The sequence below is a fragment of the Gastrolobium bilobum genome, unplaced genomic scaffold (genome assembly GCF_033153095.1).
Source record: "Gastrolobium bilobum isolate Gb01-03AN ecotype WA unplaced genomic scaffold, APGP_CSIRO_Gbil_v1 utg9383, whole genome shotgun sequence".
Taxonomy (NCBI): domain Eukaryota; kingdom Viridiplantae; phylum Streptophyta; class Magnoliopsida; order Fabales; family Fabaceae; genus Gastrolobium; species Gastrolobium bilobum.
The window spans coordinates 61594-80957 of NW_026899939.1; the positions used below are offsets into that span (position 1 = coordinate 61594).

A 19364-nucleotide genomic window follows, 5' to 3' on the forward strand; every position below is an offset into this window, starting at 1 on the left:
ATTACATTAAGTATGATCAAAGTATGATCAGTTATACTTCAATCAAAAAAATATGATCGATCATACTTAATGTAATTTGTAAAAAAAAATTGTAAATTGATCATTTCCCTAAAAAGTTTGCCAATAATCATAGGTTTGATTTTAACTATAGTCCAGTAATTTGTAAAGTCACAGCCCGTTACTCTTTTTTTTTAATAAATCACATGTATTTTTTACGGGAAATAATTTTGTTTTGAACGAATCTAGTATTAAGATTTTAAACTTCTTCTAAAGATAATACTGGATAACATAAAGAAGCTGAATAACCCCACATCAAGAATTTGATTATTTATGTTCCAACCTCAAAGTACCAACTAAATAAATAAAATAAAGTAATAATAAAATAAAAAATAAAAACAAGAATAAACAAAATCAAATAAGGAAAATCATGGGTTTCATTTAAGGCAAAACATTAGAATGTCAAACAACTAAAATAATGAATGATTACTGCCAAAACCTCATCACACACAACTTGCATATCTAACACAGAAAGAAAGCATCAAGCATTTTTAAATATTAGTGATTTAAGTTATTAGTAATTACCTAATTAAAAAAAAAGAATAGAATCTGTTTTAATTCAACTAACTCGCTAATTAATGGGAGTCGAGTCGAGTAGAGTATACCGGTGTACTCAATTAGTGAAAAATATTTTTTTGTAAACCCGGATCACTACCTATCCAGTAGAACAAACCAATCAAAACCGCAAAAAGAATATATTGTGTGTCTTGTAAAGAGAAAAAAAATATTTTTTTAAGATAAATGTTATTTCTTGAGTGGAATGACCACATGATCCCAGTGTATTAAAAATGTTCTCTTGCTGTTATCCAAAAAAAAAAAATGTTCTCCAATTAGTGGTGGCACACCCCCTGTCCATTATTGTAACATACCAAGAAAATAATACAAATATGACAGGGAAAGAATCTACTTTCTAAGCATCTATTTGTTGTAATCGTCAACACACCTAAATTGTAATGAGTTAATCATCAAGCAACCAACTTAGTAGTAGTTGTCCTTTTAAGCATCGGAATTATCAATGTTTAAGTTGCATCATTAATTCTTTCCTTGATTTGATATGTTTTCATAATGAATAGTCTTGACAGAAATTGAAAAAGTAGACAATTTTGACTATTATATTCTTTAATTAATAACAAATTACCATCTTGCCCCCAGTTATAAATTATTTCAAAAATTTAACATTTTCAACAAACATAATATTAATTTATTCATGTTTGATTGTTGACCATGTAACTACCCAGGTAGTGACCCAATTACTCGGGTATATTTCGGGGAATATAACTGTTCTTATGTAACTTGAGTTTATACCCTAATAGACCACCCAGATATCCAGGTATGCATTTATTTACCTGGGTACACACCCAGTTACTCGGGTATTCGTCGGCCAAAATTAACGATATCAATTATGATGAAGATGTGGAGTTCGTCACATATGCATTTGTTGACTGGAAAGTATTAAAATTAATTGAGATGTATATTGAAGTTGATACTGGTTAGTCTTCATCTTTACCGATGCATACAAGCATTCCACAGTGTTTTGGTCAAGAAGATATAGTTGTACGTTTTTCTGCACATGCTCAGGTGTTAAGTCAGATAACATTGGATGAGGGTGAGGAGGAGTATATGGACAACGAAGATGAGGGAGAACCTGAAAGTTCTATGTACAACCAAAGTGGTGAAGGAATCACTGATTTCGCCTTTCCCAGCAGCTCTACCCGGGTATCCCTTTTGTGGGTTTTGAAAATGGAGGCTATTGGGTTTTTAAAAAACCCCACTTGCAGCATTTACCTGGGTAGCTCCCTCTCTACCTCGATAAATAATTTATAGTAATTCCGATATTATGAACAATACCCGGGTAGCCCACCTAGGTGCTCGGGTAGTGTTATTTATTCGAATTATACTCAAATAAACCTTTATGTACCCGAATATTTTACTATGTCAGCAGTAAAACAGAAGTAGATGGGTGATATGTTTTGGTATAGGGACAAAAGTATAATTAATTATTAATTAATGGCTAGATCAAAAAGCCAGATAATTTATGTAGAATCTAGCCTCACACTTTCCTACTTAAGATGATTAAAAAATTTAATAGTGAAGTATAACTCTTCGTTCCATTCCCTAAATTTTGATCAATCTTATAACACGAAAATAAGTTTATCTTCTATATATATAAAAATTGTATGTGACATTCATTTTCTCTTTTTTCTCTTCATATAATTACATATAGGCCCCACATATTTTTATGTCTGTGTAAGAGATAAAATTGTCTATTACAATCAATATAACAAACGTTAATCCCTACAAATACTATCTACGTCTTACTATGTAGCAATAATGAAAATGTCATTTCGGATTCGTTTTATTTTCATTTCTGTAATCTTTTCATTTTTCTAAACATTTTTTATGGCTTTATAGCCAAAAATGAGCAAAAAATGAAAGATAGCGCTCACATAACGTATGTTAGGAATTATTACCCAAAAAAAATGTATATGTTAGGAAAAGATTAAGGAACCACTTTCATTCCAATCCAAATCATTATATATTGTGCATATGTTTGGATGTATTTTTTCACTTCAAAAGTTTTTTTTTTTACAAAAAAAATATTTCTCACTACAAAGTCTATTTGGATATCTACTTTAAAATATATATATATATATATATATATATATATATATATATATATATAAGTCACAAAAAAAGTTAAAAAAAATTTTACAGCTACAATTTTTAGTTTCTAAAAAAAAATAGAAATCAAAAGTCAAATATTTTTTTAAAAATCTAAAATGCTTTAACTTTTGTAAAAAAAACAAACCCATTCAAACGACCCTTAGTAGTTACTCTTCAACACAAGGAGTGGAAGAATGAGCAAATAATTCAGGGTAAAAAAGACGAGAGAACACCAATAAAAGGTAATTGACACGACAATAAATATGACTAAAGAAAGAAGAAACATCACATTGGCATCAATATAAAACATGAGAATTATCAAATGATAGTAGCTTAGTTAGTGTATGAGAGTTGAGCAGATAAGGTGAGAATATATATTCGATCATTTCCAATACCATCTTTGAGAAAGATTTAAAATCTTAATTTTAGACTCGCTTCAAATAGGATTGTTTCCCATAGAAGATACACATAGTGTATAAAAAAAAAAAAGGAATTCGTCTGGTTTGTATCCTTTTTATAGGATATGAATATAAAGGGAGAGTGGTAAATTATTTATTACTTGCTAATTATATTTAATGATTTTTTGAATATTTATGTAAAATCAACAATTACTAAATGTTTGAAAATTTATCTTAAATATAGTACACCGAGAATACCATATTAACTACCTGAAAAGATGCATTATCCAGTAAAATAGTTTTGTAAAATTAGTGTGAATTAAATATTGCAAATTGAGATGCAAGTATTGGATGCTGCTTAGAGAAGTAAAACGATCGTCAGATACTGGTATGTAATTGTTATTTTTTATTTTTTTAATATACCGACTATAGAGTCAGACCCCAAATATTCTCACATGTTTCAACTTTTTAAACCAGTTATAAAATTAATCTCGAATCAAAATTTAATCACAGTTAAAACTCTTTGCTCTTCCCTAAAAATATATTTATTAAAAATTGAATTCAAATTTTCTTCCCACTTACTCAACCTATGCTACCAACTTAAATTACAAGCCAGGAAATTTCTCAGACTCATGCTATTTACACATGTAATCAATGTCCAAAAATATTTGGTAGACTGCACTGTGTTTTATGCATTTAATAATGGGATTTGTTTTTCTCATGTTACATGAAAAAACAAAATCTTCCTACACACACCATAAAAAAGTGTGCCACTCATTTTTTGTTTTTTTCTTTTTTTAAATAGACGGATCCCACACTTGATATATCTATAACATGAGATTACAATCTCCTACAACATAAGATTTATTTTTCCCTTTAATAATTACCAATATTGACAATCAATTGATACCCTCAATCATCTCCCAATCACACTATTCACTATGTACAGGCAGATCACTAGCATAAAAGTGCTATGAAAATTTTAGTAAATATTTATCATTTTCAATTTTTCATTTCTCAAATGGGGAAACTTATTACTCACACATGGTGTCATAGTTGATATGATTGACTTGAATTTTTGTAATTGCTGAGAACAGAAATTTTCTGAACAATTTCCTAAATGCAAATACATACGCTTAAATACAAGGAATGATGGAAATTAACAGAAACACTAATCTGATATTTGGAAATTAACACTTTCACTTGATTTTTATGTTTCTATTTAGAGATAAAATGACAAATGCTTTAGATACATTTCATGTAACATTCTCTGCCAAAAAAGGGAGAGAGAAATGTTAAACTAGATGACATCGTAAATCATCTCAACATGTTGTAAGCAGGTAAATCTTTCACACTGGAGATGTCATCAAGCGAAAGCTCACGCTCTAACTGCGTTTTTGTGGACTTCAAAACATCCTAATGAAAAAGAAAATTACAAATGAATGAGAAGATTATCAGAGATAATAATAGCAATAATTAGGCAATGAGCAAATACAATTTAATGAAATATTACATTAAATTCCATATAAGTAGCACGCTTTGCTAGCCACTGAGCATCCATCATTTGAAAGGTAACACAATAAAGGTTATCAAATGCCATTTCATCCTCCTCAAGCAGTTGTAGAAAACGGATTCCTGGTAAAGAAGATGGAACCCCTGCAAGGAACATCAGATGAATTTACATATGATATATGTGAGGTGAGTACTCAAGAAACACCAACACTTAGTTCAAAATAAGGAAAACCCTAAAATAATATTAAATCTGTGAGGGTGGCATGGTGAAACAAGATTTCATAATCAGCTTAACTACTTAGAGACTCAAGATTATGTATCAATGTTTTTAAAATCGAACCAGTCATTTGAACTCGTGAAGACACTGGTTCTTGGTTGATGATAATTAAATATATATATATATATATATAGGGGCAAGATCATCTTACACCGGTGTAAGAATAATAAATCTTACACCAAATCCTAATCATTGATTTTCTACATCTGACGGTTAAGATTTATTAGGTCTCACTCGTTAATTAATTTATAATTCCCAATAAATCTCAACCATTGGATGCACGGAAATCAACGGTTAAGATTTGATGTAAGATTTATTATTCTTACACCGGTGTAAGTTGATCCTATCCCATATATATATATATTTTTTAATTATATATAATATATTAAATAATAAGCTAATATACTGATAATGCAATAAACATTCATAGTCAAGTAACATCACAACTCACAACATATACAAGTTCAAGAATAGAAATAAAATTCGTTAGTTCATAGCCTTGAAAATTAAACCTAAAAATAAATCCAAATGACATAATATTTAAAGCAACGTTATCCCTAAAAAAATCTCAAAATGGTGTTGTATAAGCCAATTTCTTAATTAAAATAAAAAAGGTTCCAATGTGGTAAGATTGGTTCTCCACCAATTTTGGACTAGTTTGGCCAGTTCTCAATTGGTTCTTTGCACAATCGGTTTTCTGGTTATATGGACTGGACACCTGACCAGTTCACCGGTATTCGGTTAAATCAGCTAATCCGATGCGGTTTTTTCATCATTGCTTGATACCAATCTTACTATTTGCACTCAGGCAGAGAACAACCATCATTATAATCACTGAATTTAATTCACGTTACCTGCTTGAAGATCTAGCATCTGTGCCAACATAAAAGAAATATTGATTCCAGCTACTGCAAATGGATACTCCCATTCTGCTCTGGTTCCATCTTGTTTATGCAGTAATCGCTGGAATGAATCCTATGACAGTACCAAGTAGAAATGTGCTTGACTAACCAAAATCACACTACTTAAAAAAGTTTATAACACATTATGTTGACCTTCTGTACACACAAGTTATAATGCAGAAAAACATTTTTAAATACGCACTATTTATTTCTGTGTAATATAATGCAATGTAAGCAGAAATGCACAATTTTTTTTAATCAAATGGCTTTATCAACAGTAAATTAAAAATTTATAGAATTGAGAGAAATATGGGGACTACAAACGAAAGAAGATATTCTTCAAGGAAAACTCTTGGTGAACCTATAGCAATATAGCAATTAGCAACACGAATTATACATAAAGGGTATATACTATTTTCTGTGACCTTTAACTGTAGAGAATGCCCATGTCAGAGAAAGGAAGACATTATTGATTGCATAGCCTCTCTATGGTGCTCAGTCTATGGTATTCTGAAAGACTCCCATTGGCACAAAAGCAGAGGGAGGGACTAGAGAGACCTTTTCTTATTTGTACTCGTTTTCAATGAAAATTCTTCTTTTATCAAATAACAAAAATTGATGACCAAAAATATTGCTTTGCCAGTTAAATGGCTACAGCATTTTCCTCTAGACCACATTCCATTATGGTCAAGGTTGTCAAACTCGAGAGTCTACGCAAACTCGGAAGGGTGAACCAAATTCGTAAATCGCAGAATCGTAACACGGATCGTAGAATCGTAACACAAGATACAATTTATATTTATATATATTTACATGCATATAAAGTAATATAATAAGCAAATTTAATTCAACCAACCAGCAAAATAATGTGATACAATAGTCATAATCACATAATCACATAATGACTCAAACACAAAGTCATAGCACAAAAGATCAAAATCCAAAACAAAATATCAAATATGTTTTACTTAAAATCTATATTCATAGTTATGTTAGTTATATTAAATTTTTTTACTTAAAATTTAATATCAAATATGTTTTCTTTTAATATCACAATTGATTTTTAAATAAAAAATGAGTAATTAATATATATACATAATGTTAAATTTAACTTTTATGTATTATAAGTGTAAAATATTTTACATTCAAATTTCATATAATTATTAATACAATTAAATAAAGTAATAAAACATGATTCCTTACTAACAATATACTGTACATATTTTAGAGAGAAAAAAAAAATTATAAATGAAACGAGAAACAGAGGCACAAAAAAAAAATGAAACAGAGGCACAAAAATAAAAAGAAACGAAACAAAGCAGAGAAGAGATTCAAGTGGTGGTAGAGCATCATCAGCATGCTTGCGATGCTGAGAATCTTTGTTAGAGGAGACCATTAGGTTCAAGCGCTTCATGGACTCATCCAAATCAGCCACCTCGCATGACTCCGGGGCTCCCAAATCCTCAGCAGAGCCCTCCATGTAGAAATTGGAAGAGAAGAAAGCAGAGAAGCGGAAGGACAACAACGAAGCACGATGGAGAAGACGGTGGAGCAGGAGTCACGCGACGTCGTCTCTCACTGAGCAAGGAGGTGGCGGCTGAAATCAGGTATTCGAGTTTTTTGTGTTAAAAAAACCCCATTTGTACGATGGGTTTCGGGTCAAATTTTCGGGTCCATGGGTTTTTCTCCATTTCCTTGAAATCGTTAAACCCGTAAGAGTTTACGAGTTTGCCAAAAAACACGGCGCTTCTACAGTTTGAGTGCCAAAAGTGAGTTTGCAGTGAAACGGGAACGTTAAGGGTGACCAAAAGCGTAAACTCGTCCGAGTTTGCGAGTTCACTCGTGAGTTTGACAACTATGATTATGGCACCAGGCAGAATATGCCTAAGACTAAAAAGGATGAGATTCCAACCCAGCAATCATTGCAATTGCAAAACATGTAGTCCCTTGAAGTTTATCAATTATGGATAATTGGATATGTTTATTTTAGACCTCTGGTTTCTTTGAGTCAAGATGAGGTGAATGCTCTCATATCAAGTTTTGAGAGGATATTTGGGAGGAGAATTTTAAATTTTTAAAAACTTTTCCACTTCCCTCTTGTTTTTCACTTTTTCTTTATATAATATAATAACTTATTTTTTTACTCACACTGGAAAAATACATAGCCAATCTAGTAATTTTTAAATCAAACCGGATCAATTATGTGCCCATTTCAATTATCCACAAGACAGTCAAGATGTACATACAAGGGTACCAGAGAGGTCATAAAGCAAAAGCACTCTCATTAAACAAGGGCAATGGATGCATAAAAGCAAATGCAATGGAAGAAACTTACTGGATATTTCAGTGCAAAAAAGATGAGATTCTCTAATGATATAAATCCTCCACCCCTGCAGATCATGGTTAGATAGTTCATATTAACTCATTCATAATACCAGGAAAAAAAGGGTACAGTTGACTGCATAAAAATTACAGAGTTTAATGAAACTTTTATCTGAAGATCAAGTGTATGATTGAGAAATATCTTGTCAAAAAAAAATGTTGTCCTTGGAGAAACTTTCTGAACAAAATATTTTCATAGAAAATGATTGATTGGCACATGCTGTTCAACATTTTTATTCCAGGAAAGAACTGTGTTCAATACAACAAAGTTGTTTTATTCTTTTTTTGCTAGTTGCTGCACTAAAACCGAAAGATTAGGAAAAAGTGTATTCTAATAAGAAAATGCCAAGGGAGTGTAACCTATTAATTCCAAAAGTACACAAGAAACAACACCTCAAAATCCAAAAGCAAACTATTAAAGCATCTGTAAGTCTAAACTATGTGGACAAATGTTAGTCCACGAGTATGGCAATCAACAGAGGGCAGATAAGAGGGTCAGAATATTCTCTGTCACCTCCTATTATTAAGCCAATGAAGCCTTAATGGCCTCAGCTAATATTGGTTCTTTGACCTGTTGCAGAATAAAACCCTATCCATACTCATGCCCCACCCCTCTCCTTAAAGTGCAATATATTGCTTTGATCACACACCTAAAATCTGTTGAAGGATCTGAACCTTGCCATCCCATTTCCTTCCAAAGATCTGATTTAAGTGAGGGAAGCTCCCTGTCAGGGTAAGCCAATTTCCACAATTGTTTAAGAGCATCCTGCAACCAAAAAAATAGATTTGAAAATATGATCCTAATTTCAATAAAACAATTTAGATACCTCTGCAGTGCACTAAATAGACATGATTGTGCTTGGCCACGTTTTGATTCATCCATTTGAGGCATCTCAACTTAAAAATTGTTTATCTATCCCCATAAACAAGCATTTGAAAGTCAAGCAAATACCATGCCCACATTCCAGATAAAAAACATTCAGATTGTCTACCAGGCATGCATACAGAGCAACATAGAACATCAACATAACAAAGGTGTATGCACATGAAGACAACAACAAGATCAGAACAAGTGAAAAATAGAACAAACAGATTGCAGGATATAGTGACAAATGTCAGTAAAGTGATATGGAAAAAAAATGCATTAATACATACTTGGTGCTCTGTTTTAGAGCCATCAAAGGGGACTTCAAGCCGTTGCTGTAAGTTTCTTAGTCTTTCTTCCTAAGAAATAAATAAATGTTAGACAACCACAAGTAACAGATTATCCATAGTAACAAGCAGCAAGAAGACAGTATGAAGCTCTAAACCATAAGATGGCATTATATAACATAATATATTTTTTAAGAGAGAGAGAGAGAGAGAGAGAGACTCCACAATAATCATAACAACGAGAAAGACAGATGGGGCCCATCAAAGACTAACTAGCTCAGCAAAGGAACCACAATCTCAATAAATCAGATGTTTGATTATACATTAATTAAAAAGGGAGAATAGGTTTTTCAAATCTCAAGGATTTGTCTTTTCCAAGTGAAAATTTTCAATTTATAATTCAACCAAAACACACTGTCAAGTTCCAAAGAAATATCCACTGCCCCTATGCCTTATAAACACAACACCAGCAGACATTCAAGACATTGCGTGGCAATATAAAACTAAATATAGTGATAATATCCTATCACATAATTGATTTTATTATCAGAATTTCCTTGGCATCATTTTATTCTCAAACGATGAGGGATGGTTAAGTTAGGGGGTTTAGTGGACATTGATCCAAAAGGTTTGCTCAGAAATGCCTTCCATATTCAAAATTTAGATCAACTGTATTTTCAGTTAGAGATTACAAACTTTTGGCGTTTGGATAGAACATCCAAAATTAAAATCATATGAATTTATTTGCTAAAGGATTGAAGTAGAAGTTGGTTACTTGATTTTGGCCAAAACAAGCACATGAGATTTCAAAATAAAATAGCACTAGACTTAGTGACATACCTGCAGAGGGTTAAGAGATGGAGGAAGCATCTTATTGTTTTGACCATTTAGAGCAGTAGAAGGAAAAGACAAAAGACGCCCAATAAGAGATCCAGATCCTAGTACAAGGTTTGCTGCATAGACAATATGCAATAATTGGTTAAGAGGTCACATAACCACCACTAAAATCATGACATGCTGCACAATTGTCTTCTTATTCGTATACCAGTCAGCAGAGTGCAAAAGGTACAAATGAAACATACAAAAAACCCTGACATTTACTATTTTCTAGTATAGGTCTATATTTTTTCCAAGCACCATAAATGAGGCTCTTAGAAATGAATAATATAAATAATCCCACTGATAGTAAGTTCATGTATACTACACATTCCAAGCAATGCTTCCTTTCTTCTTTCTTTACAGTTTATAAGATTTCAAACCTAATACGTAAAACTACACCAGCCGCGATGTGATTGTGCCCCTAACTTAAATTCCTAGCCTATTATGACCTCCCTCCATCAGTTCAGTGAACTAATACTTACAAGTTACAATAGAAAAGCTTATTTATGCAAAGTCAACCTAGCACAGAATGTGTGAAATCAGCTTTAGCAGTAAATGCAGGGCTTCCTCTGAGAAATGAAAAAGGAAAAATAAATTGTAAGGAAAACAAATGTGACAGTCAGAATATGCCTGGGAGAAGATATCTTCCTAACAAGAAAAGATAAATAGAACATCAAATTAGTTGTTAATGAAAACACGCATGATAGACATACGGTCAGGCATTAACAAAAGTGAAACAACCTACTGCTGAATTACTCATACTATCAAGCTTAATTGTATCTGAGAGGCAAGCCAACACAATCATACACATACCTAACCACTGTGCCCATTGCTCAATGAGGTTTGAAAATAAGAATGTCCAATGAACCTGTGCCTTCTTCCTCTCATCATCCCATATATCTTCAAGCGTACATGTCTGCAAGACACAGAAAAAATATAGCTTCACAAAAAGTTGTGTTACATGGATACAGATGAGTTCTTATGGGCATACAATAAAATTTATAAGAACTAAGATATGGGTACAGGAGGATATATCAAATAGAAACATAAAAACATAGACAATAAAGCATTAAAATCATATCATAATTAAAAATACAATTTTCATAATGTTTTCACTCAACTTAGCAACAAAACATGGTGTTTGTACTTGATTGATAAGTGAGTATTGGATCCGTAACTATGTGTACACAATAAGTACCGGTACCAAATTCATACTTGGCACACACTCACACAAAATAAATAAGATAAACACAGTTTCTGACCTTATTACTCTCAATATAATCATCATCATCCAGCAAGGGCTCACTCAGAGAATCTAATCCCGAAGTATCGTAATGCTCCTGCCTTTTGCCATCAACATCCCCATGATGGAGTCTTCTCCTCAATGTTCTTGAAGACATTAATATGATTCTTTACTATAGGTCAGCCTACAAGTCAAACAAAAAGGGACAATTTCTAAGAGCCCAGAACCGAACCATCAAGTTCAAGAAAATGTCAATTTCTAAAACAAAAAAATCAATTCTTTTCATGCATCACTCCAGCTAGTACTCCATTATTTTCAATAACCAACGTAGCAAGCATTATCTTAATCCATTTCAGATGTTGACAAAAGGGCTTATTCCCTCTAATTTCGCTAACCCCAAAAGAAAGGGGCACCAGATTACTCAACTAATTGAACAGTAAAACTAACATGTGAAACTAATAGAACTGAATTTCAATATGGACACAACAAGAACAACAACAACAACCAAGACAACGAAAATAACGCACATTAATCAACTAAAAATACAAATTACATAAACCCTAAAGATGACCAATTTACCGATTTAAACAAAAAAAAAGGCCCCGTTTTGCTTGCGATCGATACCGAACCGAATAATTTGAAATGCGAATAAACAGAATTGGGGGATTCTTAATAAAACCTGAATTTGAAGGAGGGTAAGGAATATTTGAATGGAAATGAAAAATAACCAAAAAAAATGGGGGTTTTATAAATAAATAAAAGGTTGCTTAGCTCTATTGCTGTTGCTTTTCGTGCTTGATAAGAAAAAAATACAATAAATAAAAAAATGAAAAGAAAATTTAGATGTTTTTGTGTTGTGTTGTGTTGTGTTACCAAATCAACAGTATTTTAGCTTGAACAGCTCAAACGCGTACTGTGGTGTGCAAACTAAGGATAGCTTCTAACACAGCAAATCGCAACTCGATGTTAAGAAAAGCCGTTGACAAAAGCAGATAATATATATATATAGGATATATTTTTGTTATGTCATAGGAAAAAAACTATCTCATGTTGTTGAAACAAAAGTATAAGTGGGATCCACAAGTAAGATGAGAAAGAAAAAAGAATGGTGGGACCCAATCCCTTTTTGTGTGTATAAGAGAGTTATAAAGGAATTTAGTATATTCAAATTAGTCAATTCAAAGGGGGTTAGGCCTTAGGGAGTTTATTTAGCTTTTTTTTTTTATGAGAAAAAAGTATTTTTTTTTAAAAAGTTAAAAAAATGTTTGAAAATTTTTATACTAAGTAAATAAGCTTTTCGAACAACATAAAAACTTCAAAAAAAAATTAATTAATTTCTTTTTTTACAGAAGCTAAAAAAAAAATAGCTTCTAAAGAAGATTAAAAAAATTGTGTCATAAAAATGCTTTCTTTTTGGAAGTTTAAATAAAAGCATACTTGTTATTTGTCACTTTCTAAAACAATTATTTCTCAACTAAGTGACTTCTGTTATTTATAATATAATAATTGTATATCGAGATAGTTGAAAGCAATGTTTCAAAAACTATTGAGTTGACACGGTATATTTCACTAAATAATGGTAACTTAGTTACTAAATAATGGTAGCTTAGTTGGTGTCATAGAACTAAACAAGTGGGAGTGAGATTATGTATTCGATCATTTTCAGTATCATCCTTAGGAAGGGTTTAAAGCCTCAATCCCGAGACCCGTCCCGAATCAGATTAATCACGAAGCGATAAACCAATTGGAATATCTCACCCCCAAAAAAAATTATTTTTCAGCTTATATCCTACTAACATTTACAATTTGAACTACAAGCAATACACACAACTTGCAGAGAAGTGTTAAAGATAGATTTTAACATTTTAATTGAAAATGATAAAAGCTCTTCTCCGCTTTGTGGGGTTTAACTCAGCTAGATTATAATTTCTATTTTCTTGAGTTGGATAATTAAGGCTTTTAATAAAACTTAACCTTAAATGAATTAATTGCAAAGAACTAATTTTTTTAGTTTACTTTCTTGTTGAACATGCTTCGTGATTTTTTTGATTATTGCGAAACAAAATTAGTCCTCAATCATATTTTAGGGCCACTAGAACCCAACAAAAACATGCCTCTATTTTTTTCAACTTAAGATAAAGCAGAGCATTCATGTTGCTTTTAAAGCCAGAGTTGTGATTGGCATAATACTTTGTAAAGCTTTGAATTTACAATCGCTTCGACGGAAACCCCTTTGCATATGCTAAGGGCGTTCATGGAGAGCTAAACAAATGTATTGTGTCTTGGAGTTTAGTCGCTTGTCCAACCGAACCTCAAGGATCTAAACGCTTTTGCATACATAAATAAAGACCCTAATTGTTTCTAAAAATAATAATATAATAATAATAAAAGACCCTAACATGCACCATCCGGAAACTAGTAGGCAACAAAAAGTATCAACACCCTGTACATTGATATTAATCTACATCAAGTTGCAACCTCCTAGGACAGCATACTATGAGCATGGTGAAGCTCAGAAAAGTCATCTAGATGTGAATGATATCAGCTGATAATGTTTATCCTCATAGGCAGCTTCATGCAAACAAAAGAGGTCCACATACACCATAACAAGGGCATTGTGATGTTTCACAACAATTTGTAAAGGTCCCAAAAGGTTCTTTCTTCTTAACAATAGTTGACACTGGTGAAGTAGATCTCAAGTATCTCTAAAAGCATACCTCATTGTTTCTGGCACCGTCTTCATTTTTTTCATAATAAGGCATAATACATAAGTAATGTTATACATAAGCGAATGTCGAACATAACTTATATATATGCCTTGTTATGGAGAAAAATAAAGAAAAAGGGGTATGTATTTTGTCAAAGCCTACCACTCAAAATTAAAGCAGTAGGCAAACGAAAAAAAGGCAGGGGTATACAAGACTTACAGATGAATTCTGGCCACATCTAATTTTCTGATATTTTACACTATTACACAGCCTACAGCAATTTCCCAGAGGAACTTGTTACAAAGGTTTTGGAGCAACTATGGCTGATGGTCTTCAAATAATGCTCGCTGCCTAGGTAATGGTGGTGGTGTTGATGGGTGGCTTTGCCCATAAAACCCTATGCCAGGTGGCCTGTAAAATCCTCCTGGTGATGACTGCTGTTGCTGCTGTGCTGATTGAGAGGTGGGCATTGATAATCCTATTGCCACATGTGGAGGCAAAGGAGGTGGAGGTGGTAAGTTATTTGATCCGTATCCATAAGGACTTCCCCCAATCATCAAACCAGTTGATTGGACATATTGGTTTGATGGTTGATTTGCTGAAGAATGAGGCGGAGGTAGGGGTGGTGAAGCAAATGCAGCTTGTAATTGATTGGCTTGAGACATGGTTAGCAAGCTGGCTGATGGTGCAAGTGGCACATTTGCCAATGATGGCTGTTGTAAAGAGGCATAAAAGGAAGAGCTCGCCATATCAGAACTATTAACATCAGAAACAGGCGTTGGTTTTTCAAGTTTGGGCCTTTTCTCTGGGTTAAAAATAGGTGATTCCGTTGCAAATCCCGTAGAATTTAAGGAACCATTCATGGAGGCAGCTTCCTCAGCTACAAGAGAAGAAAGAACAGATGTAAGCATTTGAGCAGAGGATGTAGAGGCAGCAAGCTTAGCAGCAACAGCAGCAGCTACTGCCTTCTTGTTATCGTCTTCAGTAGTTTGAAAAGGAGCAAATGATATAAAAGGTGGGGTAAAAGTAGGCTGAGAAGTGGTGCTGTTTAGTTGAACTGATGGAAGTGTGGCTTTTGCTGTTTGGTTAAGCGGCTTCCTGAAAGCAGCTGCTTTCTCAATCTGGCCTCGTGCAACCTGCAAAACAATCAAACTATCAACTTGTGTAGCACATGGAGAATCAATTGATACCGAAGAAAAACTTCATACATCCATCCAACCAATAATATACTCTTTCTTAAAAAAACAAAAAACAAAAACTGAACTTTTCTTTGAAATTTTAAATTATTCTTTTTCAAATTAATTATGCATATTTTTTTCTTATAATTTAAAAAAATATTCTTTCTTAATCTATACTCTTTAGATTTTATCTAAATTAATCTATCAACTCTTTTACTCTTAAATATTTTTCTCTTTTAATTTCTAATTTTTAAAATTTACTTTAATTTAAAAATATTCATGTAATACTCATGATACTTGCTAATTATGTTACATGGCCGTGGAGAGAAAATTTAAACTCTTCTTATGAGGTGCTAAAGAACCACCTAATTATTATTTTTTGATTGATTTAGTGATAAGCTGTGAAGACTATCACAGGAACAGAAAACAAGTGACATTTGATGAAATATGTATTTTAACTACATATCAGAGGCTAAATTATATAGACAAAAAAGTAATAATTACACTGATCATGAATATCCTAATTACCGTAATTAGGAAATTTAGTTAGCCTATACAATGCATCTAGACACTTAGTCTATACAATGAATGTAGACATTATTTACATATTTTCCAACTCTCCCCTTCAATGTGAATCATATAGATCTTCTGCACCCAACTTAATACATATGTAACTTACCCAAGTACATGTAAAAAACTTTGTAAAAACATATTCCAACTGGTCATTTGAATTAACGAGTAGTAAAGTCTCCAATATAAGGTCTTTGTCTAATGAAATGGCAAATTATCTCAATGTATTTGGCTCCCTCGTAAAACACTGGATTACAAGGCAATATAAAATATAGCTTGATTATCATAAGTATGATTTGTGTAACCTCCCCAAATCTTAGCTCTTGAAGTAATTGCTTGAGCTAAATAAGTTCATAGTTATCAAATGAGGGTAGCGGCCAACCACAAAAAATACTATTACATTAGAGTCGGTAGAAGCAGCATGCCATAGCAAAGTCCGATACATATAATTAAACCTTTAAACTAAAGGCAAACAAACACTATCAGAGAACCCAAAGATGCTATAAATCGGTTCATCTTTTAATTGAGCCAGAGAATCCAAGACAAATAAACAATGTCACAAAACCCACTAAAACAAACCTCACTCTTAACCCACCCAAAATGTATGGAATGGGGGGTCTCTATTCGCCGGAAACGGAAGCTAGTCTCTAGTCGCCGGAAACGGAAGCTTGTCTCTAGTCTCTGGTCGCAGAGAGACGAGAAAGAAAGAGAGGTTTAGGTCGATGCATAGAGAGAGTGGGTAGAGAGTTTCAAAATAAAAATAGGGCTAAAAGATGATTTAACCCTAAAATATTAAGGTTGGCACTTTAAATTAAGGGCAAAATTGGAATCTTACATCCTTTCTTAAGGGCAAAATTGGAATCTTACATCCTTTCCCTATAGCGCCACAATAACACCACTACTTGGCTGGGTGCCGCAACGCGCTATAGTAGTGCAATAGCGACACTATTGATAAACTATCAGAGTTTGGTAAGAACGAGATGAGAGAAAAGATTGGAGAGGGAGCCATTGAATTCATTGTATATTCAGATCATGAAACTAATACATGAGGGCTCTATTTATAGAGCAATGTAAGGACTCAAATCTGAGTTAGCAAATAACAAACACCCAACAAACTAACAGAATACAAAACAGAAAGACTAGAAGCTATCTGATACATACAGAAATATAGTAACAAAAGTATAGTAACATTAGCAAAGCTAAAACTAAAGCTAAGTGAGCTATATCACTAATACCCTCCCGCAAACTCAAAAAGGCTTGGATGTGCAAAGGGAGCTATCCAAGACTTGAGTTTGGATCCCAATTCAGCAAACCAAGCAGGAGTCAAAGCCTTGGTAAGTGTGTCAGCAACTTGATCAAAAGATGGAATATGAGGCACCATCAATTCTTTATTGATAACACATTCACGGACAAAGAAAATATCAAGTTCCATATTGTTAGAATATATTAGATATGATTGGATTACTTCCTATCTGTAAATATTCTGATTGTATTAGGTCTGGGCCTTTCACTTAAGCCCATTAGGGTTTAGATATATTGTAACTCTCTGAATTAGATCAATACACAACATATTATTTTATATTCAAGTTGGTATCAGAGCTCTGTTGTTCTGGGGACCCTCGCTTCCGCTTAGAAACCTTGTTTTCGCTTTAAAACCTAAGCCCACTGCTTAGGAGTCATCTTTTCTTTGTCGTGCATCCTTCCGGCAAGCCATCAAGGACTGTAAGTCCCTTCTGATCAATTTCTGAACGCGTCAGCACCTCCGACGGTCACCGGAACCACCGTCCGCCACTGTTCAGGCCGCCGGAGAACTTTTCCGGCGAGTTTTCAGCACGGACGATCAGCACCCTCTCCCCTCCCGGCGACCAACTCTGTGGCAGTCCGGCCACCATCGGAGTTCCCACGCGCCCTCACGCGCCGTCCATCTCCTCTGCGCATGGGCCTCACGTGCTACCTTCTGCCGGCGCGTGTGCACTATTCGGGCAGCTTTTTTTGGTCGGTCTTGGACAGAGAAGCTCGCCTTCTCCTCCTCTTTCTAGATCTGTGGTTGTTTCTCTGTGGGTTTGACTTTTTGTGCGCGCCTCTTCTTGATCAGTGATCAGGTTCGTTCCTATTTACTCGATTTATATCCTTGTGATTTCATATTATGGCAGCAAATTCTCCTGTTCATTCGGAGGTCAGTTCTCCACCTCCTCATGTCAAAAATTCTCCCAATATCATCTCTACCAATGTTGGGTCCATTACCTCTTCAAAATTGAAGGGTTCTGTTAATTACAAGAACTGGGTCACCTCTGTTCGAGTTAGGTTCTTTGGACAAGGACATGGGAACCATCTCACGACTAAGTCTACTGATGTCCCTAAGGAGGAAAAGTCTGACTGGGAAAAGATTGACAACCCGCTTCTGAGTATCCTCTGGCAATCTATTGATCCAGTCGTCTTGGACATCTTCTATTCGTTTCAAACTTGCACTAAAGTGTGGGAGGAAGCAAAAAACCTCTACACTAATGATGTTCAGCAGCTCTATTTCATCATCTCTCAGTTTATGGAACTGAGCAAATCATCCGACATTCAGATGGAGACATATGTTGGCAAGAGTCGATCTTTGATGCAGGCATATTTGGATATGTTGTCTTACCTTACTGATGCTTCTGCATATCGAAAACAGGTGGAACGTCTCTTTATGGTTGCCACACTGTCTGGCCTCCCCGAAGAATATGATAATGTCCGGGATACTATCTTGACTAGTGGGAGCCTGAACTATCAATGACATATCAGCGTCTTCTAAATCTGAATAAGAAATCTACTCCTGCATCGTCTTCTGCTGTTGATTCTACTGCTCTAGTTTCCCGTACTGACTTTCGCGGGAACATTGGAGGTGGACGTGGTCGTGGTAGAGGCCCGGGAGGACATGGCCCAGGAGGACGTGGTCAGCGACCTCGTTGTCATTACTGTCAGCAACTTGGTCATTATGAGGAACGTTGCTACACAAAGTATCCTCATCTGCGACCTTCTTTTGCTGCTAATATAGCTCAATCGGATACTGCTTCAAATGGTACAGTCTCTCTCTCCTCTGAAGACCATGCAACACTCCAGACCCTTCTCAGGAAGGCCTCTCCTCAATCTCAGGCCTCTGCTTCAAAAACTAGTAATCTCGTTGCTTGTGTTTCTCATTCTGCATCACTTGGTCCTTGGATATTTGACTCAGGTGCTACTGATCACCTCTGTGGTAATAAGGAACTCTTTTCATCCCTTACATATTCTGATAATTTACCCTCTTTTACCCTTGCTGATGGCACTAAGACTCTCGTTCATGGGATTGGACAAATCTGTCCAACCTCCTCATTGACCTTGACATCTGTCTATTACATTCCTAACATCCCTTACAATTTAATATCTGTTAGTAAATTGATCAACTCTCTTAACTGTATTGTCACCTTCTCAA

General features: G+C 34.1%; 2 protein-coding genes across 2 annotated transcripts in view; both read right to left on the minus strand.

Moving 5' to 3' along the window:
• Positions 1-4170: 4170 nt before the first annotated feature.
• On the minus strand, positions 4171-12255 carry LOC133294295 (uncharacterized). Its single transcript, XM_061492949.1, has 10 exons — positions 12046-12255; positions 11486-11650; positions 11037-11139; positions 10185-10297; positions 9348-9416; positions 8843-8958; positions 8146-8200; positions 5763-5883; positions 4633-4775; positions 4171-4535 (listed from the first exon to the last, which is right to left on the minus strand). Exons 2-10 carry the CDS (start codon positions 11621-11623, stop codon positions 4437-4439), a joined length of 957 nt encoding a protein of 318 aa, XP_061348933.1. The 5' UTR covers positions 11624-11650; positions 12046-12255; the 3' UTR covers positions 4171-4436.
• A 1534-nt stretch (positions 12256-13789) lies between these two features.
• Positions 13790-19364, minus strand: part of LOC133294297 (uncharacterized) — a 36216-nt gene continuing 30641 nt past the window's right edge. The window contains exon 8 of the mRNA XM_061492951.1: positions 13790-15310. Within this exon, the coding sequence (XP_061348935.1) occupies positions 14492-15310 (819 nt within the window). The 3' untranslated portion in view covers positions 13790-14491. The remainder of the gene's footprint in view (positions 15311-19364) is intronic.

What these genes read in the sequence shown, in the direction of transcription:
- LOC133294295 (XM_061492949.1), bottom strand. Translation starts at nt 11,623, where the DNA reads ATGTCTTCAAGAACATTGAGGAGAAGACTCCATCATGGGGATGTTGAT. An exon ending in GATGCTAGATCTTCAAGCAG is followed by an intron (nt 4,776 to 5,762) that starts GTAACGTGAATT and finishes TGTTCCTTGCAG; the next exon opens with GGGTTCCATCTTCTTTACCA. An exon ending in CTACTTATATGGAATTTAAT is followed by an intron (nt 4,536 to 4,632) that starts GTAATATTTCAT and finishes CTTTTTCATTAG; the next exon opens with GATGTTTTGAAGTCCACAAA.